The sequence below is a fragment of the Thunnus albacares genome, chromosome 5 (genome assembly GCF_914725855.1).
Source record: "Thunnus albacares chromosome 5, fThuAlb1.1, whole genome shotgun sequence".
Lineage (NCBI taxonomy): Eukaryota > Metazoa > Chordata > Actinopteri > Scombriformes > Scombridae > Thunnus > Thunnus albacares.
Window position 1 is genome coordinate 10,227,144 of NC_058110.1, and position 24,349 is coordinate 10,251,492.

Below are 24,349 nucleotides of genomic sequence, written 5' to 3' on the forward strand. Positions count from 1 at the left end.
ATTCTGTGAATGTGTAAGCACATACTCACAGAGCTGGAGTCACGTTATATTTTAAACTGCATGGATACTGTTAACCACATTCTCATGGTTTGTGTCAAACATGAACCCACAGACCGGTTTCAGGTGTGAAGCACGTTGATCAAACAGGAGGATACACACTTACTGGTTAAAGTTTCTCTCTGTTTATTAAAGTGCTCGGGGGGAAAAAATAGCAGAATTCATTTTAGAAACATTAACAAACTTACTTATACAAAAGTCAGAGTTAGAGACTCTCAGAGTTACAAAAGTGAAAAGCACTTTGAGACTTGACAATGATTCATAGAAAAGGGAAAGTCAAAGCCCGGACTGATGTGTGTTCAGCACTGTTGGGAAACTGTAGCATCAGACTAGAGCAGAACTGGAGTTTACTAGACCTAACATGTGAAACAAACTTTATATCGGTCGCCAGTATCAGTTTTGACACATGGATTAAAGAACTTCACTGTTCAAGTTGTCGTGGAATGCATTTAGAATAAGCGTTGGCTCTATTTGAACGTACCTCACTGTACTACAGGTTCCTCTGACACATTACAAACTGTTGGAGTTCAGGATCAGGACTGATAAAACACTTCGCTTCATCAATAAAAAGAATTAAAAACTGAAGAATGTATTCATGTAAAAAAGTAGCAAATAGATTTATTTTCAGCAATGATACATTGTAAACTGGTTAATAAACATATAGACTTAACAAAATACATCTTATTCAAGCATCACATATATACACATACTCAGAGTTAAAGGAATGATTGCCTTTAGAGCTCGCTTGGTCCTTTTTTCACCTTCATCTTTTCACCCGAACACGATTAGTTGAGCCAATTCACAATGTATATATTAACATCTAAAACTGATATCTGAACAGATATGTAAGGTAGGCAACCTTAAAGTATTCAGCAAAGACTTCGCAATGGCAAACTGAAAAGAACAGATTCACCAAAGTCTGTAATAATTCAATTATTCAACACACACTCACTCACACACACACACACACACACACAGACCATTAAAGTCCACAGACGTTTGTCTATAAAACCTACACAGAGTTCAGCTATGGCTTAGAAGACATTTTTTTAAAAAACAGATGTTAAAAAGACGTTGAAGACATCTGAACTGTGGTCTCTTTTCCTGGAATGAACATCACCTCCTGACATGACGTGTCATCCAACGTGTTCACTACATGACTGCACAACAGAGATACTATGTAAGATACTAAATATTTCAATTAGTCAATTAAGTGTCATGTGCTGCAGACAGCACAGACTACGGTCAACGTGTAGTTACTGTGAAAATGATCTGCGCAGTATGTGATTTAAAAATTGATGTAAACCTTAAAAAATACTGTTTCTATACATTAATGATACCAGTGTTTAAGGCACAGTCTGTACAGTTGGGCCACTTCTGCCAAGTAATCTGTTCTTCCCCGAGATGCACCTAGAAATTGTGTAAAACATTTGCCATTCATTGATGACATTACATCATTTTTCCCTGATTTGATTAACATGATACAGAATTTGGAGAAAAATTGATCCAAAAGATTTTTTTTACAATTTAAAAAATTAAGGTGCAACTCAGCCTTTACTTCTGTGAGAACTAGTTTGTGTTGTTTATAAAGTAGAAGGTGTGTCCCTGCCATCCACCTTAAAGATTAAAAAGTGCTAGAACAGACCTGATAACACCCATCCAGAGTATTGCTATAACTGCCATCCACAGCTGACCTTGTGCATTTTAGTCCAAGAACATCCCAAGCTTTGCATTTCCCTTTGATCATTAGACAAAAAAAAAAGTATTTTGACTTCAAAACGCTGGTTTTCACAGGCATCTGAGAGAAAACACACAGGGATGATCGTGGACCAACAGTGGGGCCAAACTCCATTCAAAAAATCCACCATTTTCTTGTGCTTACACAGTAGAACATAACATAGTATCTTTTAGGGAATTTTACAGACTCCTCATTCATGCTACACACTTCTAACATAAAAACTTGTGTAACCCTGATTCTCTGTGTAGCTTGAGTGAGACTGATTAGACTCAATGTTCATATTTGTTAGCCTCTTATTCCCACAATCTTATTCTACTAAAATACAGTATGGTGGACCTGCAGCCAAAGCCCTGCGTGGTTCAGTACTTGTTGACACAGTATTCTAGGGAATCATTTTATGAATATTTTTGAATGGAGTTTAGTGAGATCTTCAATCCATAAAAGACAAAACGGCACAGAGCACGGTCAAGTTAAAAAAAAAAAAACAAGACTTTGGAGTCCTGGAGACCTCAGAGAAGACCTAGAAGATCACGGAAACGGCTTCAGAACTCCTCGTCCTCTGAGCTGAGGTAGTTCTGCTTCTTCCTCACGTTCCAATGTAAGCACTGGGCCAGGCTCTCGAACCAGTCGTTGACCGGGTCCCGGAAACAGATGGAGGGAACGGGGAAGCAGGAAGTAGTGATGGTAATACTGGAACAGGGATGGGAAGAAAACAAAACAAAACAAAAAAATCACAAAAGGTTTTGTGTCACAAAGACTGAAGGTGAAACGAGGAAAGAAAAGGCCAGGTATGTGCAATCATACGAACAAAAGAGGAGGTGTTGACATCAGATTAAGTAAGATGACTTCCTTCTGAGGAAACACTCGGGTATTTGTTGAATTATGGTTCAGTGACTCAATATGATTGGCAGCTCATTTCAAGAACCAGGAAGACGATTATCTCTGGATGAGTTACATAAAGGAAGACGCTGGATCTGACACATGGGACGCTCTTGGCCTCAAGCCCATTAGGCTGTTTGATAAGGTTACGTAACAAAGCCTGTAAGTGTTGAGACAGCTGCTGCGGGAGTTAACCTTATTACCCATTACTGAGTCTGTGGGCTGTGTTTTGCTCCATTTACTCTGCTCCACTCTCATTGTTTCTGGGTACGATGTTTGTGTGTCTAAGGTGTGATGACCAGCTCAGTATGTGGACTAACCTGTCTCCGTGGCAGATTTCTTGTCTCTTTCTTCCATCAAAGGACACCCAGGCTGTGTTTCTGGCGCCTCGTGACAGCATTATCTGAGAAAACGACAAGCAAAGAATGTAGAAAAGTCACAGATAAAACAAGGTTTTGTTTTGACAGTTGAGAGAAAAGCTGTTTTTTTTTTGCCCTCAATGTTCAATTCAATCGAAATTAGAAATATTGAGCAGTCAGTTTCATCGACCTCTTAGATAATATTAGCTTTTTAAATCATTTTCAGTCTGTAAAACCTGCGTGTCTCTCAGTTTGGCTTTCAGTGAAGAGATTTAGATTCTCCTCATGATTGATCTGGGTCAATCAGATTTCTCTTCAGACAAATAAATACAGTCACAATCAACTGTATCACCCAGACTCAGATAAAATAATTAAAATCCTGCGTCTAGAATCTTCATCAAGAGGGAAGCAGCCTTTAGAAAATGGATAAATTTAAAGACATTAAATGTTGAATGATTCATCTGACAGTCCTGCATGTTTTAAATGGATTCATGAGGAAGGAAACATGCTAAAGTGAACCAATAAAATGTGTAAAAATGTGAAATCACATCCACCACATTTGGCAAATGCCTTGACTTGTGATATCAGCGCAAACTAAAGACTCAAGCAGTCGGTGTAAATACCTTGAGCTCCACCCCGGCGGGCACCACGATGGGTCTGAAGGAGAGTGAATGTGGGCAGATGGGGGTGATCATGATGGCTGGGACGTTGGGATGGATCATGGAAGCGCCTGCTGCCACGGCATACGCTGTACTGCCTGTAGGTGTAGATACTATCACACCTGAGGACACACACACACACACACACACACACACACAAACTTACAAAGCCATCTAAAAACTTTGATGTGGCACAAAAAAATGCATAAATGATGTGTTTAAAATGCTGTTGGCTTGTATTTTATCCTTGCACAAAACATCTGTCGTAACTTAAAGAAAACTGGGAGCTATTTAGACATTTATTCAACTGTTTAGTCTGTGAAATTGTCAGAAGAAGTGAAACATTCCCATCACAAGTTTATTTTCAAACAGCAAACCCTCACATTAGAGAAGCTGGAAGCAGTAAACCTTTTGATCACTTTTTATATTCAATTAATTGTTTTAATTGATTAGTCGATTGACATTTTTGCTTGATAAATGATTTGATCGACTAGTATACCACACTAATAAACATTTTAGCAATAATGTAGATATAACATGTCTGCAGTAACAATCAAACAGAACTGGAATAGTGAACACTTCAGTCAAAATGTCACCACTGAACTGTGTATTACTGACTTTAAACTGTGCACAGGTTTTGCTTTTAAATAACATACTATTACAGGACTTAAAATATATTACTATACCAAACAATAGGATATTTAAGTATGACTGACTGAAACTTGACTGCTAAGACTGTTTTTAGATGGGAATCACTTGTATTTAAATATTTTCTTTAAATATCCAGCTATAATTTCTCTGGATATATATTGTATTTTTATTGAAGGCCATCTCTAACGTGACTGTAACGTCTAGAAACGTCTGTAAAAAGTTAGATTCTGCTGGGATGTGAAGGGGAGGTGGGAGGTGCAGAGACTAAACGTTGCCCTTTGCACAGACTGTCTGCACTCTTTGACTCTGGTCTTGTTGAGTTTTCAACTCACTCACCGTCTCCCTGTACTGTAGTAATGAGGTGTCCGTCCAGGAAGAGGTCGACATTGGACAGATAGGAGGAGGGTCCTCTGTCCACCACCACCTCGTTCAGCACCTGAGTCATACAGAAAGCAAACAGACTCACGTGTTAATGTTTGCGGTTTCCGGGTCGCCGTAAACTCCTTTAAATACAGCTGTTGCAATAACGTCACTGACACGTTGTCTGCACTAGTAACGGCAGCAGATGAGCGTCTACAGTCCTGTCAGTGTCTACGCTGGCATGTGGTTTTTTAACAACAGGTTCAAAGCCCACAGGCATCAGCTGAGTCATGATGTTGACACTACATGTGTGAGCTGTTTTGTTGCCGATCTATTTACGGTGCAGACTGACACTGTAGTGGCTGCTGTCGTTGTAGCAGGTTATTTTTATTTGCACATGTTTTTGTTTTCTTTCTGTCTTAATGAACTCTAGATTAGGTCAAACCTAGTATATGGCTGGACAGTGTATGGTTAATGTGTTAAACTGTGACTTATTTGTTACAGGGAGAGTCAGTGGTTGTGTCTATAATGTGAATTCCTGGATATGAAATGTTCATCTGCAAGTTGTCAGAGTGTACTGACGTAGCATCACATGACATGGTTAAACTATATTTGAGTAAAAAAAAAAAAGGTTATAAATGCAGTTGCAAGAACTACTAATACTTTCCACTCATATCTTGGGATGTTTGATTTGAAAGAGAACTGATTTTACTTCTAATTATAACTATTCTAATTATATGTTAACTCCCCCTGCTTTCATCTGTTTGACTCTGTGGATGTCTCTCGTTTTTCACTCTTTGTGGGTGTTTTGTCAGAGTGATGGTTATTTGGGGTGCTTTAACTGTGCATGCGCCTTTTGTTCTGCCTCTTTTGCAGTCCATGATCATGGAGGCCGTGTTGGAAAATGTAAATGAAAGTTTTGACAGCATTTTGGGTGCAAATTTAGGTTAGTTACTGCAGTTACAGTCACCTGCAAAGCAGCTGGCCCACACTGATAATGATACTGACAGCTACATGAGTCGCATGTTTTACCTGCAAGACTCATGTTTTAATGCTGCTGTTCATTGTTTGTGATGTGAAAATGTCAGAGAAATAAAAAGCTTGCATCCTGGCATTAGTACAGTTATAAAATCCAAACACACAACCGAACGTCTCTCCTGCCGGCGGCTGACAGCGCTGCCAGCCGGAGAGTCTATCACACTGGACGGTAGAGGAGGAGACGCAGTGACGCTGGTACGCATCTGTTTAAACTGGAGTTTAGCTGACTTCACTGCATTTAACACTGGAGCTGAGAGCATCATAGCTCGGAGTAGAAACACAGTCACTCTGTGTCGCTTCATCACTCACTCAGTCACGGACAACTGCGGATATAGGGCTGGTCCGTGTCCGCTCCAGCCAATTAAAGAACAGGTTCTAAAGTCTATCTTAAAACAACAGTCAGGAGCCCAAATGTAATGATTCCTCCGGTTCATACTGACCATTAGAAGATCCCATCATAATGCACTTACAATGTAAGTGATGGGGGATAAAATCCACAGTCCTCCTTCTGTGCAAAAATGTCCAAATGAGTCAAATCAAGTAGATATCTTTCAATATTACAGTCTTTTTAGTGCCTCTTTTTGTTACTATACTTCAACTGCAGCTCAACAGGGAAACACTGTCCGAGGAAACACAAAGAGGGAATTTGATGCTAAACAGACTGTAAATGTGGCAGAAATCCACCTAATATGACTAACTCAGACTGCTGAAGCCTCATATAAGCTTCACACCAACTTTTAAATACATTTTTGCACTAAATGACTGTGGACACACTGTAGATTTTGGCCTCCATCACTTACATTGAGAGCACATTTGAAGGGGATCTTTTAACAGCCAGTATGAACAGGAGGAATGATTACAGAGAGGAAAAACCTCTTTCACTGTTCATATGAACACCTGACTGTTGTTTTAAGACAGCAAAAAAAAATTGTGAATCTGCCCTTTAATGTATTCATATTTTTATCGTTGCTGTTATGACTTCTGATGTTAACTTAATTCCAGCTTTAGTGTTTGCTAAAGTGTTGGAGAACCAGAGCCATTTCTCTACCAGGGCTGCTGTGTCTAAATCACCAAACATAGATTGATGAACAGAACAACCTTTCAGGGCTGCTATCTAAGTTTTAGCGAGGACTGTGTAAATATTCATTTCTGCAAAAACAAATAATTTCTCATCACCCAGAGGTAGCAAAGCACTGGTTTAAGGTTGAGAGACTACCTGATACTGCACGGCTTTGCGGCTACTTTCGATGTCCCCGTTGGTCAGGATGATGCCTTTTTCGTCCACTCTGGCCTTCTTCTCCCAGTTCTCTTTAAGCACCTTCACTTTCAAGCGACTGCGCAGGACGATGGCAGCGTTGCCTACATACAATGCATACACAAATATAACATGTTTGTGTCGCAAAGGAAAACTGGAGCACAACATATGCTTTGCAAAACAAGGTGAGGTGTTTATGAAGTGGAAAGACAAAGGCTGACAGACAGGTTGCACAACATACAATACCTTCAATAATTTGGGTGACCTGAGACTGGTAGGTGTCGAATTTGAAAGGTGTCAAGAAGCCGAGGGAGCCCAGATGGAAGGCCATTACTGGTGGAACGCTCTCCTACAAATTAACAAAGGAATGAGAAGATTGTTATTTCACAACAGTAAATGTACAAAACCACACAAACAGGCTGTTTCAGAAGTGACGGCCGTACCTGGAAGAGCGAAGATGCATACAATAAAGTTCCATCTCCACCAAGACAGATGATGAAGTCCACACGATTGGAGATGTCATCAAGGTCTGAGAAATATAAAGACGATAAGATTTAAATATCTTGTACAAGACCTTAACTGACCTTTTCATAAATAGTCTCCATACGATCATAACAAAGTTGACCGGCTGCTTTTCATACCCTCTCTGAAAGTGCAGAATTTCTTTGTAATGGCCCCGAAGTTTTCATCACCAGAAATGGCCGGGTCCTCCAGAACTTTCTTTTCCACGTAAACAATCATGTTTTTCACCTACAACAACACACAGAAAGACACAGGATTAACAAGAGACACAACACACACACACACACACACACAAAAAATCTATATCTATGTGGAAGTGGCAAAAGTTGGCCTCATGGGAAAGGTCATGAGGTCACCGTAATAAAGTCATACTGACACAAAATATTGTTTCAGTGTATATATAATTAAGTGTTCAGGAGAGGTTTCTTACTTTTTTTTAATCTGACAGCAAGGATTTTGAACTGAAGAGGGCAACACACACAGAGGTTCACGCTGATCCCTCACTGGCTTCCCACCAGCAAACATTGTCACTTATGTTCATTGTTCAGTCTTCCTCATCACAGTCTGTGGTCAACATGGTTCAGTATCAGTGAGTGCGTGGGTCATACCTCGGTGAGGAATATGCAGAGCTCTTTGAAAGGCTGAAGCAGACTGGCATCTCGAATCTTCTTGATGACAAGGACACTTTTTGGTGGCTTGTTCCACGTCAGTCTCTGGCTGGCGGGGTCCTGAATGTGCCTGAACACACAAACACAACTTTCACCTCAGGAGGGAGGCTCAGATCTTGAATGATGTAAGATCTATTAACTAACTGAAGCGTCCTGTTGTCTAACATAACCAGGACTGCTTAGCACCTATCCAATTAGAGTGACAGGCTTAAGGTCTAGCTCTGTTACCAAATACTGCTGACCCCCGTGTGCCGTCTACAGGTCCTTCACCTTAACTCAATCTCTGACACTGACTGTGGGATATTTTTTTAGCATATGTTTAGAAAAAGACAAAGCTGTAAAAAAAAAAAAAAAAAAAAGGGAAGATAACAATGTGTGCGTGGAGTTTTGAGAAAAAAAGCAGCAGACATACTGAGATTCAGCCTAGACAGCATTTCTTAAAGAAGAGGGCAAAAATCTTTCCAAAAGTCAGCTCTTAAAACCAACTTGCACTCTGGGATGAAAGGCAGGGAGCCACGAGTTGTGAGAATGTTCTCAGAAGGAAAAAGGCAACACAAAAAGTACTAAACTAACAGGAAGCATGAAAATGTGAACTCCCTGCAGGCTGAAATAAATCCAAATTATATGGAAAATGGCTACAAGTTAAAACTGGAGATTGTCAAGGGGTCCGAGTCTAGGATTATTTACCAATGCCAAAGTCTGATGACTTTAGTTAGTTACAGCTCTCACTGGTTTCAGCTGTCATACTTATTAGGGAGTTACTGATTGTACAACAGGCTGGGTGTGATTCTCACACAATAATTTATTGTTGTGACATAATTTCAGCTTTGGAGCGGCCATTTTCTAAATATTCAGCAGATGTAAGCATGCAGGAGGATTATTGGTTAGTATTTCATACATTTATGTACGACAGGACTACTGCATGTGTGTCAGAATAACAGATCACAAACACGCTTAATTAGTAAGTAGTTGATCTAAAAATACGCTACTGACGGTGGCAACAATGTTATCACACCTCCTAATGTACCACATCTCATTACTCCTACGAAATCTCCCATAATTTACATCAGATAGGAACAAATTTGGGTGACTGAAAACTATTAAGGTATGTGTGATACCTTGATAAAAAGCAAACCGCACCGTTGGCTTTATATAACTGATACGTAAGCTGTACTGGCAGGCTGACCACATACCCATACAGTCTGTACCTCACAGCCATTTGCTCCACTTCTAGTTGCTTGTAAAGTAGCGTCAGTATCACACTGTGACATTTACGCCAATTACATGTGGAGAATGGCAGTTTCAGGCATCATTAAAGCCTTGCTGTACCAATCAGTGGACTGTATTAAGACTAAATGAGAGATCATTTCCTATTTCATAAGGACAATCTGACTCAATTTAATTAGATCAGAAAACATGAATGAATTACTGCGGTATTATATGGTTATTGTATCCAATATTGTACAACCAGTGAGTGGTGTTACCCCACACACAGTTCATGTCAATGCATGCATTCATTACTGCGGGGTTGGGCAACCATGTGCTATGGCAGCAGTTCTCAAACCACCACCACCACCACCACCCTCCCATTTGGAAGCAGAAAAAAGTCCTGCCTCCCATCCCACTGTAAACCCTTTTATTCTTTTTCTACGAATATAACAATTAGTAGCATTGAATAAACAAAGTTGAATGTAATTTCACTGAAATAGCATCTTCAAGAATATGAAGTTATCTTAGTTACTCCTGTGCAAATGAAAAATGCTGGTTACACTTTGTAACCGAAACCTTTGGATAGACAGGTTTCTTCCTATTTTCTTGACTTTGGATTTGACTTGTTTGCTTTATGGGAGTCACCTGGTTTTCTTTTCCTCCCTGTCAAAAATGTATCCATCTTGTACTTCACATGTCGTTGTGCTGTCTGAGTGAATCTTTCTAACCTGAATCTCTAGACGCTCGCTAGCAAACGTGTTCCATTTAACTTTAGTTCCCCTTCACATTTGTTCCCTCTGGTCATGCGTGCCACGCTGTAATACGTCTACACCCCCCGGCGAGAGGCCCGAGGTCTGAGGTTTCAGATGTTATGGAGAGTCTACGCTGCATTCATGTCATGTTTGTTTTACTGCAAATAAGAGCTGCTACTGTTCTGATGTTTGAATCATCTACTATGAAATCAACTCTGTTCATGAGAAGACTGCAACATGGAAGTTACGTGATTACTTGGAAGTTGCAGCAACCAGACGTCATCCCGCTCTTTCACTTCTAAACCTACCAGGAGATGTATTACATCCTCTGAAATCAGCAGCTGCAGTTTTTATTTTGGGTAATAAAAAAAAAAAACCCAGCAGACACCAGCAAACCCTTTGATTAAGATGGTTTGTCACCAGTGATTAAAATACACACCTCATACTCTTTACACCCAACGACAAAATAACATGGTAACAAAACAATGTCATGCAAACATCATTATAACATATCCTGTTCCTGTTTCCACTCACAAAGTAGAGAAGAACACCAAACAATATAACGCGGTTAAGCACAAACACACCACAAACTAAAGCCTCAAAATTGCCTCTGTATGTGGAGGTTATTGTGTCCATCCCCTGTGGCATCTAAAAAAGGTTTCACAGTTGGAGGCAAACATCCACTTACTGAATTAAGTGAACCTGAATGAACTGTAATGAAATTCACCCAAACACAGACAAGTACAGATAGAGAGCTGGAGCTGTGCGGGCCTGGTTTCACATACAAACAAGAGAACACAAAGCAAAGCATCATTAGCATCTGAAGCGGAGACGAGCTGTGATCTATTCATGAACGGTTTCTCCTCTGACCACCTCAAAGCATCCACACCCTGACCTTCACCTTTCATTCAACTGCCCCGCTCTGCCCAAACCACATCCACCCTGCGTAAACATGCAAACACTGCACTTCTAAAGTGTTACAACCATCACCAATAAACCTTAATATCACTCCAACCCTGAACACTCTTTCAAATCCTCTTATTCATTCATTTAATTAGGATAATTTGTCTCAACCTTTGAGGCATAGCTCTTATGTGACATCAGTTTAATATTACTATTAGCTCACTGCGTTGAAGCTCTCTGAACATCTGGTGTGCAGTAATCCATGCGCTGCCCACTGGTGCCTGTTAATATTTCACCCAGCAAACATGTTCTCTCTGTTGAGAAAGACACAGGGAAGATGCTCCGCTCACCATTTCCACACTTTGTTCTCGTTGTGGTTCCCGGCGGTGTCCTGCAGTACGCACTGGTTGAACTTCATAGCTGTACACATGTAACAAGGATGCTGCTTCAGGTTTGACTCAGCTGGAGAACGTGGCTCTGTCCGGCTGGCCCGCGCTGACAACACAACTCATTCTGTCTTCAACAACTTCCTCGAATACTACACATTGCAGAGCGGCTGGAGCAACTGAGTGAGCTCACTTCTTGTGGTCCACGCTGTGAGTCACCCACCGGGCCGTCTGAGAGTGAGGCTGAGAGTGTCTCCATACGCTGTGGTCGGGCTCCCGGATCAGCTAACAACCCCTCCAGCTGGCTTCACTGGTGCTATATTTGTCCCGGTGAGGACTTAACACTAAACCTTCCCTGGTGCATTCTGCTGCTCAATTAAACCTCTCTCTCATCTTAAGGTTGACTTCATCTCAGGCCACGCCCACTCTGTTGTGCTAGACACGCCCATTTCGGGGGAGGGCTTTCCTTATTGGACAGGTGTGATTTACTGAACCACAACAATGACATAGCTGTTCCTAGAACTAGTATATCCACTGTAATGACAAGTATTATATAGGGAGGCGAGGCAAGCCAAGGCCCGGCTGATAACTAGAGGGAACATAACATTTGGAGTCAGGGCCCCGAGGCTGAGGACAGACCTGCCTGATGAGATCAGGTTCAATCTGAAAACAAACTTTCCTGAGTTCTTCTTTTCTTTGACCTCATTTATTTCTGGTCTTATTTCTTTTAAATGTTCTTTTGCTGCTTTATGTGAAGCGCTTTGTAAAATAGGTTTTGAAAAGTTATCTATAAATAAAGATTATAATTATTAAGTTTATTTGTGTAGCATCTTTGATATACAAGGCCATTCAAAGTGCTTTACACTCTCTTACTGACCATGTAAAGAAAACTGGGAGTTATTTTTGATACTGGCCTAAATTTCTATTCAAACGTCAGCAACATCACCAAAGTAGCACTTCCATCACCTCAGAAATATTCAAAAAATGAGTAGCTTTCTATTTCAGTCAGACTCAGGAACACTTCCTGCTTCATGCTTTTGTCACCAGCAGAAAAGATTATTGTAACACCCTTTTTTTCCACACTGGTGTTCCTGTAAAAGCCATCCAACAGCTTCATTCAAAACGCTGTCGCCCGGATCCTGACTAGGACTAAAAGGTTTACAACAACTCTGCTGGCTACCTGTTCATTACAGGATTGACTTTCGGATTTTGCTCCTGGTTAACAAAGCACTGAATGGTTTGTGGATTTCTCAGGTCACAGCAGGACAGAGTTTCCTCCAAATCCTGAGTGCAATGAAAAACCTTTAGTGTTTATGCACGTAAAACTGCGAACATCCAACCTGCTGAACTGAGGTTTGCACCAACGCTGTCTTCTTTTAAAAATACGCTGAAGAACTTTTTATTTAACTTAGATTTGAATTAGTTGTGTGTGTTCATGTATGCAGGTCATAACTTATTTTCTACTGTTCTATCACTCTGTAAAGTACTTTGAATCACTTTTGTGCTTGAACTTGTTAGAGATACCCTGCAGAGGGGAGGTGGGGGGAGACTGGTGACCTTGCTGGATACAGCAGTCGAGTGCAGGAGCAGAGCTGTTCTCTATTTCTGACATCTTCATTTTCAGCAAGGTTGGTGTTACAGAATGTGGCTCGGTGTCGGAGGCAGACGACGTGGCAGAGATCAGGAGGTGAATTGAATGCCAGCGTTAACAGCGCTTACATTTTATCAGTGAATCAAGTTCAACTTCAAAAGGTGGCAGAAAAAGGAAAATGTTTGGGAGGAAGCGACAATTTTCACTTAAAAATATGGGTTGATACATTATATATGTTTCATTTAAACAGATAGTTGTTTCAAAGATGAATATATGTGTAATAGAATAAAACAATACTACATTATCAAATCCTAAACATTTCCATATTATTGCTGATTGCTATATTAACACATACATGATTTAAATGAGTCAGATATGCAGGTTATGCACTCAGACAATGGACTATTTAATATTACAGACTACAAATATCAGAGGGTGTCACTCTTGGAGATAACTCTGAATCCAGGAAAGTTAACAAGGAAACAAAGAAAAAGGTGTGTTTGTTGGAGACGGGAATTTCCTTGATAGAAAGAAAGAAAGAAGGAAAGATAATGTTACGCATGAATGAACTGATTATATATTTTCAAGCAACAAAGGTCACCTTTCCCTCAGGTTACGACAAAGTGCCCTGATGACCTGCAGGAAGAGGAAGTCCTGAGTGAATTGTATTACAGGTCTTCATGAGTAAAATGATGTAATTACGTATTACAGGAATACAACAGGATGTACTTACTTCCTAATGTCCTGCTGCAGTCACTAAAATCACTTAAACATAACCTGTGCTGTTGATGTATATTTAGTGAACCACAAACATGTTTCTGCGTATCTTCAGCTGAAGGACTGATAGTAGCTGCAAAAGATCACCTACTGCCTAAAATGATGACATAATATGTCATATACAGTGAATAAAGTGTAGTTGACAGTGGTTATTTACACAGGAGGGAGACATACTGTTCAGCAGCTTCCTGTATGCTCCTTTAGACTATTCATCTGGTCAGATTACAAAGCTAAAACAACAACATCGAAGGGCCATTGAAAGGCTTGATTCTGATTCATTTTATGACATATAGGCACATGTAGGATGTGATGTCACCGCAATAAACTCCTACATGCGGTATCGGTGTAGAGTCTGATATCTTTGAGTTGACAACAATTGTTTATGAGGCAGATCATATAAAAAAAAAGAAAGAGCGTGGAGCACAGTGTGTTGACGAGGCTCGTTATTGTGTCTCGTTTCGGGGTGTGTTCAGAGATTCTCTCTAGTTAATCGTCAAATGCTTTCCAACAATCAATGCCCAAAGCAATACCCATCTGCCCTTCACAGTATCATAACCACACCCTTCCACAGAGACTGAATGAACTGGTCTGTTTCCAGTTTGGATGGTGACTTCTGTACTTTGGTCTTTTGTGCCAAAGTACCTTTTCTATTGCTTCATGTGTTTAAACTCAATAATAATAATAATAATAATAATAATAATAATATTGTTATTATAAATATTTGTATAGCTTATAGTTACAAAGTGCTTCACAGGGCACAGATATATTCAAGTATCCTGCTCACGTATCTGACTGTGGAATCAGGTCTATACATAGCACTAGCAATAGCTTGGTTTTGCTACTTTTAACCTGTCGAGCAGCTTTAGACTAGAGGAAGATTATCCTTCGATTACTGTCGCCTAAAACAAGCAGTGCCGTCAGACAACTTATATGACTGTGGGAGTTGACCAGGCTTTGACTGGAAAATATCGGGCCTTTCATAACTCTGCTTACTGACTCATTAAGGCAGCGTATGGAAAAGCTGCAGCAGGTGGACACGTTATCATTAAGTCTTGTTTATAATGCAATCAAATGCAACAGCTCTGCAACAATTAGATAACTATGGTAACTGTGTGAAGTGTTAAACCTCTGTTGATAATGTGTCAGAGTGCTTTTGATGTAAATCTGTGGTCTGTTGACTATATTGCCTTCATATCAAAGCAAGATATGTTATATTTACTTACCAACACCCTTTATAGCCTCTACAAACAAAATAATGTTAGGAGCTTTGTGAGGTTAGTTTTTATTGCAGGGGTATTGCATTGTATTACTTTATATCAGTGTTGAATGGATTAGTCAATTAATCAATTAATTAATCGAAAGAAAATTAATCTGCAACTATTCTGATAGTCAATTAAGTCGCTTTTCTGTTCTCGCGTTCCAGCTACTAAAATGTGAGGATTTCTTTCTTTTATTTGACTTCTGTGATAGAAAACTGAATATCTTTGACTAACAAGGTATCCTTTTGATGTTGTTTTATTTGACCCACAGTTCAAAAACCCAAAGACATCTAAGTGTGAAAATTCATTCCTGACATTGGAAACGAGTGTTTGACAAAGTAATCTTGACTCAAGGTCCACTCACTAGCTTTTTGCTGGAGCTTTCAACGTCCTCTCACAGTCTGGATCAGTGGATGGAGGTCTGGAAAAAGCTTGTAAGTGGATGTGATGTGTGAGCATGTTTGAACACATCTTCAGTACAAGTATGGAGCCTTTGGCAGGGTTACGGTTAGATAATAATGCATAATTACAACCCGCCATGCTGTGTTCAAACCCACAGAAGCCCATGGTTTGGAAAGATACCAAATCTATAATGAAGGGATGAACGATATTGGATTTTTTGCCGATATCTGATATATCGATGTTTTCTGACTCATTTTGGCCGATACCGATGCTGATACCGATATAGGCGCATATTTTTTTCCACCTGGCTGAGGAGACTATTACGTCTGCAACCATAGATCCTACTAAGTATTATTAAGCAAGACAATATATGAAGGAGGAACTTAGGAGGACGAGTTCAGAGGCTCAGCATTAAAACTTTAATGAACCTGCCAAGTGGGTTGAGTTTATTAGACAGACAGGATTAATGTGTGGGATTTAATCTCTGGTCCACATAGGAGCAGAAGAAGAAGAAGGTGGCGTTAATGCACCTAATACGCTGGTTGTCAACAGCCATTATAAACCACAAAGAAGAAGAAGATGAAACAAGTAGATAAAGAATAAATATGTACGTGACATTGCAACACAGTGCGCAATTATTTTTTCTGACTCTGAGGTTACATAAGAGGATATTACAAAAGTGCAAGACTGGACTCATGAGGCTAAAAGCTTCTCATAAACAACCACTTTAGGTGAAATATACCATATAGTTTACTGTATTCACCAGACTGGGTTTAGTGCTGATTTACTCTCATCAGTAATAAGTGAGACTGATGTCACTTAGCCCCATGATGCTCAGCAGTATGGACTGTTTGCACAACAACAACACTTTAAGATAAAAGTTAAAAAAAAGTTTTGATGCATATTTTCATTTTATTTCAGGTAGCTGCCTGATTTAATGATTCGATCAATAAAGCTACTGGCTAATGTGGTTAGCTGGTGTTAGTTAGCACATGGTGTTCTATCGTAGTTGTGTTAAAGGAGGGGTTCACAATTTTTCAAGTCTGTCTTAAAACAACAGTCAGGTGTCCATATGAACAGTGAAAGAGGTTTTCCTCGTTGTAATCATTCCTCCTGTTCATGCTGACTGTTAAAAGATCCCCTTCAAATGTGCTCTCAATGTAAGTGATGGAGGCCAAAATCCACAGTGTGTCCACAGTCATTTTGTGCAAAAATGCATTTAAAAGTTGATGTGAAGCTTATATGAGGCTTCAGCAGTCTGAGTTAGTCATATCAAGTGGATATCTGCCACATTTAGTCTTTTTAGCATCAAATTCCCTCTTTGTGTTTCCTTGGACAGTGGTTCCTTGTTGAGCTGCGGTGGAAGTATAATAACAAAAAGAGGAACTTTGGCACTAAAAAGACTGTAACATTGAAAGACATCTACTTGATTTGACTCATTTGGACAACTGAAACATCATATTAGCTTCAGATTAACTTTGAAATACATTTTTGCACAGAAGGAGGACTGTGGATTTTGGCCCCCTTCACTTACATTGTAAGTGCATCGTGAAGGGATCTTCTAATGGCCAGTATGAACAGGAGGAATGATTACAGCAAGAAAAACCTACTTCAATGTGCATTTGGGCTCCTGACTGTTGTATTACGATAGACTTGCAAAATTGTGAACCTGTCCTTTAACTGACCCTCCAGTATTCAACTCAAACCCACTTAAGTTAAAACTAAATTTTATTTGCTGAAGAAGGAAAGCTTTAATTCAGTGAAGATACAGCAGTTAGCACAAGAAAAGAGCAGGGACAGCTCTGAGATAGGGGCTTGACCGGTGACATGTCTTGCTGTCATGTTTAAGAATAAGACAGAGAAGCTGCAGCACTGACAAACAATGTGTTACATCTTTGTTTTTATAGACAGCCAGAAATGTTGCTATTGCCTTTCAATATATATGAGGGAGGAGGTTTCATGTAAAAGCTGAATGAAAAGATGGTCAAACCACTTCTGGACAGGGTCTGTTGGCAGTCAGCTACACTGTACCTTGTGTTGTTTTAGATAAAATTCCTTTTCTTTTCAAAAAAAATGTTTTTTAAGCCCCACTCTTTCATGCAGTATGAGGAAAATGCTGTTAAGGCCAAGTTTTTACCAGATAAGTAAGCATCTGGTCAAAAACTGTACTGATCAATTCTTTGTATGTCCAAAGGAAAGAAAAATATTTGCAGTGCTTAAATGAGGACAATAACGACACCCAGTCTATTACTGACCCGACAAGATCTAAAAGCAATGGCAAGTGGTTTGAATGGTTTCTGGTGTTGCACTGACTGAACTGATGCTACTATGGAAATGTGTCCACGGATTCATGGCTGTAACAAAAATGAGGGCACAAACACTCTGTATGATGCAAAGAACATCGTCTCCATCGACTTACATGACTGCGTGTGGGTTCTGGAGCATGCATGCCTTTGGGCCGAATGTGGTCACAGGGCTTGGTCCATGAAGTGACTGAGTCCTCCTGAAAGAGAAGATAACAAAAACAAACATTCAGTTTTGAACAGTGGAAACTGTTAGTCAGGTATGCAAATGAAGACCTATACAACTAGCTTGACATCATAAGCTATTTTTACACAGTAAAAAAAAATGTTTTATTCAACCTCTTTTACTGGAATTTTATGAGTCACATTTTCATCATTTACAGGTCACAGTGAGCTGAACTTGAGAGTGATCGATGTTTAACACTCTTGGTTGCTGAAGGAGTTCGCTTAAAATTCCTACATTGCTAAATATGTCTTTATGTAAAATATCTAATCAAATTCATTTCACTTTCATTTCTCCATTTTCAAGAAAAAAAGAGAAGTGGAGCCAAAGTATTACCAGCCAGCTGAGATAAATCACCAGTCTACCATATACATTATATAATATGACAACATGTTAAGTTGTGCTGCCGTCTGTGACCTTTCATGCTGAACAATGAGAGACCTTTCACTATTTCCTGGAAAATGGTAACAATGCATTGTGAAATCTTTGGATCTACTTAAACAGGAATAACAAACACTTCTATCTATCCTACCTGCAGTACAAATACTGTATCAGTAATAACAATGAATAATAATAACGATGGAATAAAGCCCAACTATTTTAATAACCATTAATATCAACATATCAGATCTACTCTGGAATTTATGACTGCAGATCAGGGTGCTTTCTGAAGAGTGGAGAAATCCTTTCACACCCTGTCTGGACTAGAAACAATTTGAAACAATGCGATTGTATTAGAGGTGAAAGGTCAGTGAGTTGTGATGGAGCAATACAAGATGGCGGCTTCTTAATGAGACGAGTCTTTGTGCTGCATCACATTGCTCAGCCAACAAATCCTCTTAGTAGTCTGAATCTGGGAATTCACCATCTGCTGTTTACTGTTTCTTAAAGCTGCATTAATCAATATTTTCATATTAACACTGAATGGAATGAACGTGTGTAATGTGCTGCTGCTCGTAGTCACAAACCCTCAGAGAATTATCAGCCGTTCTGCAGCTCTGTAGAGTGTTTTTAGCCTCTTTTAGCGCATTGTTTTGGATTTTCAGCACATTCACTGTACAGTTCAGTCTCACTGCTCTCATACATCCTGTTTCTAGCAGAGGTGATGGAGACCAAAACAGAGCTAAAAGGAAGTGAATATCAGAAACTGTCAGGAGACCAGATAGACGACTCCACTGAGGTGATTATGCTGCTCCGTGTCCATCAGGTGTGACAGTAGGCACCATAACTTAAGTTACAACAATGCAAGGAACTCAGTGCTGTGATTATCTGCTTGTTCCTGAGTAATTCTGTCCTCTGATGAACAAAATGCATTAATGCAGCTTTAAGGGGGACATACTGTAACATGCCTTTTGTGATTTTCTGTAATTTATACACTGTTATAATGTCGGGTGTCTACATTGAACACAGTCAAAGTTCCAAAACTTGAGGTGAACGTTTGTAAAATGCCGCCTTCAAGTCAAAAGCCAGGGCTGCAGCCCAGCTCTGAACACTCTGTTGGCAAAGTTACCTCTGTTTCCCCATCGAACTGACGTCAGATCGCTCACATATGCCAACAAATAGCCGTCCATTCCATAGCCTTTGTTGCTAATCGGCCTTAATCCTATTTGGATTTATTTGAGAAGCTGATATTTTGAGTAAGAATGAGAAAAAGAAGTGAAGTTCAACTACTATTGTTTGTTTACGTAGCCTTCGGAGCCACCTGAAGTCTGATAAGCGGCAGCTTCTGAGAGCTGGCCAATCAGAACAGAGTGGGTTCACTGGGAGGGGGTCTTAAAGACACAGTAGCAAACACGGCCTGTTCCAGACAGAGACTGAACTGAGGGGCTGCATAAAGAGCCACCATTAGATAAATAAGCAGTTTTTTGAAGTGTAAATCATGCAAAGATATTCTAGTAGAGCCCCAGAATAAAAATGAAGACCTGGAAATGTGAATGATACGTCCTCTGTAAGATTATTATTATTATTACATTATTATTACTACATATGATTTTAACTTCTACTAAAATTTGATTTGCTCAAACTTTAAGACTGTAACTACTGCTAACCTGATAAAATCATTGCTCTGTTTTTTTCTTTTAAATCTTTTTGGAAAACATACTTTTACATAATTCTGAAGAAACTATTGTACAATAATAGCGGATATTAAGTATTTTTACTATTTACCCAGGGAATGACAATATTTCAAAACAACATAGGATCTTCACCTGTTTTGAAATGTTTCATCACATGACAGTAAACCAACAAATCCTTAACCAACAACAACCATGAGCGTACAGTGGGACAACTTCACAAATCCACACTGCTTTTTACCAGTTTTATATAAATGTTATCAATATTAGTTGTTTAATTCCTCCAATACTACCAAGTCAAAGATGCTTCAGCCGTGTTAAATGTTTAACTCCAAACGTTAAACTGCGTTCAACTTGTCTTAACATCTGACTTTGTTTCAGGCTTTTACCTAAACTCACATTTCGATCCTAAACACCCTTCAGCCATGGGAACCCACTTCCATCATGTGTTTATAAGTCACTACTGGACTCCTCTATTATTAGCAAGTAACCCTAGCATATTCACCCCCCTCCTATTCCTAAACACTTGTTTGTGTGCTCATCTAAATTAATCACAAAGCTTTGCTGTGAAATGTCGCACAAAATCAGAAGTGACATTGCCAAATTAGGAAAAAACTGTATTTGTTAGAATGTATTTCAACATCTCGGACAAGTGTAATCTTATATTTCCTCATTTCCTCTTCATAACAGGACAGTTTTGATTGGTGCTTTCAGGATGTGTTAAGGAAAGCCCACACCTTTTCACTTCTCCTTGTAAGAAACCCCATCACTGTTGCTAAAACATACAAACGAACCACTTGCAACATCGACAGTGGACACACATTTCGGGTCTCAAATGCTCTGTTTCCTTGAAGTCATTAGTGTGATGGCTGAAGGGAATGTACGCAGACATGCACATTTCTCAAATTACTGAGGTGGTGCAACACAGATCGTGTCACAAGGCTGTTTCAAAAATGTTTTTTATGCAACCTAGAGCAACAACAACAGCAGTTTCTTAAATACCACATAGCAGTCACTCAGTCAGGTTATTGTGTTGTGGCAAAAGTGCTCTATTAAATTAAATCATTTATCCATCAAGACCAGGAACATCTAGACAAGTTCTTTCAGGTTGAACAGTTGAAGAAGTGTCATTTTCCTTAAGCAGCCTCTAAACTGCTGTTCACACGTCAGATTTTGTCAAGTGGTTGATAATGAAATATCAGGTTGATCGTTAAGGCAACACAAAGCGCCTCCCTACCTACAGGAACTGATCACACCACCAACCTCCACCCACACCCTCAGATCTGCCAGCAGCTTGCTCCTCCAGACCCCCGGTACTAATCCGGACCACGGGGGATCGAGCCTTCTGCTCTGCTCCACCAGGCTTGTGGAGGAGTCTTCCTAACAATCTGCAGGCAGCACAGACCCTCGTCTCTTTTAGAAACCTTTCTATTCAGGAAGCAGTGTTGCCAACTATTTTCAGTGGGAAGTAGCTAAAGCCTGCAGGAAAGTCGCTTTAATTAAACTAAACTAAACTGACTAACTATTTCATTACCTATTTTTCTTTTCAAGCAGCTCCTCAATGTGCATTTAAATCTACCTCTAATAATAATATTTATGCAGGCAGTTGTATCAACTCTAACTGAAATATCATGAATAGAGAGATGATCATGTATTGGCATAAGTTCACTATTGTTAATTGTCTATTTTGACAAAACAAAATCAAATTTAGAAGTAAAGTTAAATTATCTTGAATAAAAACAATGAGCATCAATGATTGGCCATTAGGTATACATATTATACTGTCTGGCTGATGATTGGTCCGTTAAATGTGCTGCTGCTCTGTCCCACCCAATGAACAGTCAGTCCAGAGAGCCACATTAGCTCTCGTTCACTGAGAAATACTGGCAAGTCTCTTCAAGGAGACGAAGGTCTGTCCAAGAAGTCGCTAGATATGTCACAGGGGGGTCTAAGGGGGGTCTGTAAAGTCACTAAATCTAGCGACAAAGTGGCTAAATCGGCAACACTGTCAGTAAGGCTTTTTCATCTTAACTCTTATTTTTGTCTTTATGTTGTATGATCTATGTTTTTAACACTGTAGCACCTAAAGTTTCACTATGAATGAAAAGTGCGGTACAAATTAAATGTAAAATTTTATCACATTATGTGAAATTGACTTAACAAACTTGATAAGATCATAAACAACAATGCTGAAATGCAAATACAGCAAATCCGGGCATGTCTGGTAAATAAATATCTAAGAAGTTTTGACCAGCGAGAGACAACAGACAGCAGTTCAGACTAAAGGCTGATTCCAAATGTATAAGTGGGACCCCAATCACTCATAAAAGTTCCTATTTTGTACCAGAATACATGCTGGTTAAGTGTGAGGTCTGAGAAAGAAAGGCATCACTAGTATGTAGTTGTGACCTTTAGCTCGTCACCTTGTTCGACTCCTACCTGTATTCAGAGGAGCTGCTGGCTGACGAGGTGCTCAGGCTGCGGGTCTTCCTGTTGCGTCGAGTCCTGGCTACCTCTGCTCCGTCACAAGTGGGGAAACAGTACGGGGCAGTTTCCACTCGCACCTCCTCTCCACCGTCCATCTCAGACAGCCAGGCTGCAAGCAAACTGACAGACCACATCAATCATTCATCAGGCTTCAGTTGATTATTAGTCAACTCAGCTACAAAGACACGCAGGTTTGATCAAATCTCCCTTGAATGGAGGAAACACTGCTGCAAACAAACGTCTTATTAACACCTTATGAGCATTACAGACATTATAATAACCGGAATAAACTGCAAACTGCCCTCAAACTCGAGTCTTTCATTCATCTTGGAGGCTTTAAAGCTTTATTATTATTATCTGATGTTTTTTTATGACTCTTGTGACTGTTTTTATTCATTCCTTGTTGACTGTGTAGTTGTGTTGTTTTTCTGTTGTTGTCCTATGAATGTTTCTTGTTCTCAGGTCTCTCTTGGAAAAGAGAGCTTAATCTCAATGAGACCAACTAATTAAATAAAATACATACATTTTAAAAAACATTGGGCATTGGGCAAAACATTGTCATTTTCAACTATTAGTATCTGTTTGCTCGCTATTCACATAACTTGGTTTCACCAAACAACACAGTTGATTAAATGGAAAACACTTCAGATAGATAACGTTAGACAAATCAGAAATAAAGAGCTGATTAAACTTCTGTTACTGTTCTGTTATTCTAAAAACTCTACAGTGATGTTTTAGTCACGTGATCGGAGTTAATACTGTCAGACTACTTAGACTGAGGTTTTCACTCAGTTACAAGATGTGAGGAAAGTTGGATAAACAGCTTAAGCTACATACAGTTTAATAATTATGTTACGGCTCTATGACGGCCTCGCTGTCACAAGCTTTGTAAATTATTCATTTTCTAAAAGTGTAATTATTGATAAACTAGAGCTGACTGCGACAAGAACCTCCGACATGTCTGTTAGCAGATGAATGGTGACACTGAGCTAACTAAGCTACTGTTAAGCTAGTCTGTAAGCTAAGCCGGTAGTTAGACATCAACAAAAGCGTAATATCATTCACTTCTGCGGCCAACTTTACCTTTTACCCACAACGTTACACCGCTGGACACAGATGTAGAGCGCAGCAAAGTGTCACAGGATCAGAGCCTTGCCATCATTTCATAAGATAACAACGTTACACCATCTTACTTTACAGGAGAGCTGTCAACAGTCGGCTCATCACTTCCTGACACTCAACGACCAATCACAGGCGCACGCCTCGATGACGTCATGTTGGACGACCGCTCAAAACAAAACAGTGGCAGGATTCCTGCGCCACAATAAAATGATAGAATAAAATAAATGTAGACAATAAAAGAAATGTAATAATTTTTTATATGTAAAAATATATATTTATGTAAAATAAATTTAAAAAACTGTGTCAGGATTATAAGATTATTCAGAGAGACACATAACAATGTAATTACACTGTAATAAAAGTAAATATTATAATAGTTGAAACAGTTGGTTGTTCTGCTAACAGCGCCACGTATTCATCTATTAGGATTTTTTAAAAGTCAATTCAAAAATGTGTGACTGTTCATTTTAAACAGGAGAATCTTTTTTTGTTCTCGTGCTTCATTTATTTATATGCCTATAGTGCTCTAATGTCTGTTTATATTTCAAAATTAGGAGAGCAAATTGCGTCCCTTCTGTATATTTTTATGTTTGATTTAGAACAATTCTACATGTAAAGTCACCACAAAGCAGGCAGGCAAGTTAAAGTTTTTCCAGTCAGTCTGGACAGTGATGCAA

At 39.5% G+C, this 24,349-nt stretch overlaps 1 protein-coding gene across 2 annotated transcripts; it reads right to left on the reverse strand.

Annotated features, from left to right (window-relative positions):
- Positions 1-166: 166 nt before the first annotated feature.
- Positions 167-23,784, reverse strand: nadka (NAD kinase a). 2 transcript variants are annotated; one of them, XM_044352381.1, is made up of 12 exons: positions 23,634-23,784; positions 22,503-22,670; positions 17,885-17,968; positions 8,127-8,256; positions 7,638-7,746; positions 7,440-7,525; positions 7,243-7,345; positions 6,958-7,100; positions 4,680-4,779; positions 3,657-3,814; positions 2,995-3,077; positions 167-2,485 (listed from the first exon to the last, which is right to left on the reverse strand). In XM_044352381.1, the coding sequence occupies exons 2-12, from the start codon at positions 22,643-22,645 to the stop codon at positions 2,338-2,340; spliced, it is 1,287 nt and encodes a 428-aa protein (XP_044208316.1). In that variant the 5' UTR covers positions 22,646-22,670; positions 23,634-23,784; the 3' UTR covers positions 167-2,337. The 2 variants fall into 2 exon arrangements, with proteins under 2 accessions (XP_044208316.1, XP_044208317.1); XM_044352382.1 differs by lacking the exons at positions 17,885-17,968; positions 22,503-22,670; positions 23,634-23,784 and adding an exon at positions 11,401-11,806.
- Positions 23,785-24,349: the final 565 nt, after the last annotated feature.

Coding starts and splice junctions, on each gene's coding strand:
- nadka (XM_044352381.1), bottom strand. CDS start 22,645: ATGGACGGTGGAGAGGAGGTGCGAGTGGAAACTGCCCCGTACTGTTTC. Junction 3,815..4,679: donor TACTACAGTACAGGGAGACG/GTGAGTGAGTTG, acceptor GTGTGTCCTCAG/GTGTGATAGTATCTACACCT. Junction 2,486..2,994: donor GAAATCTGCCACGGAGACAG/GTTAGTCCACAT, acceptor TCCCTGTTCCAG/TATTACCATCACTACTTCCT.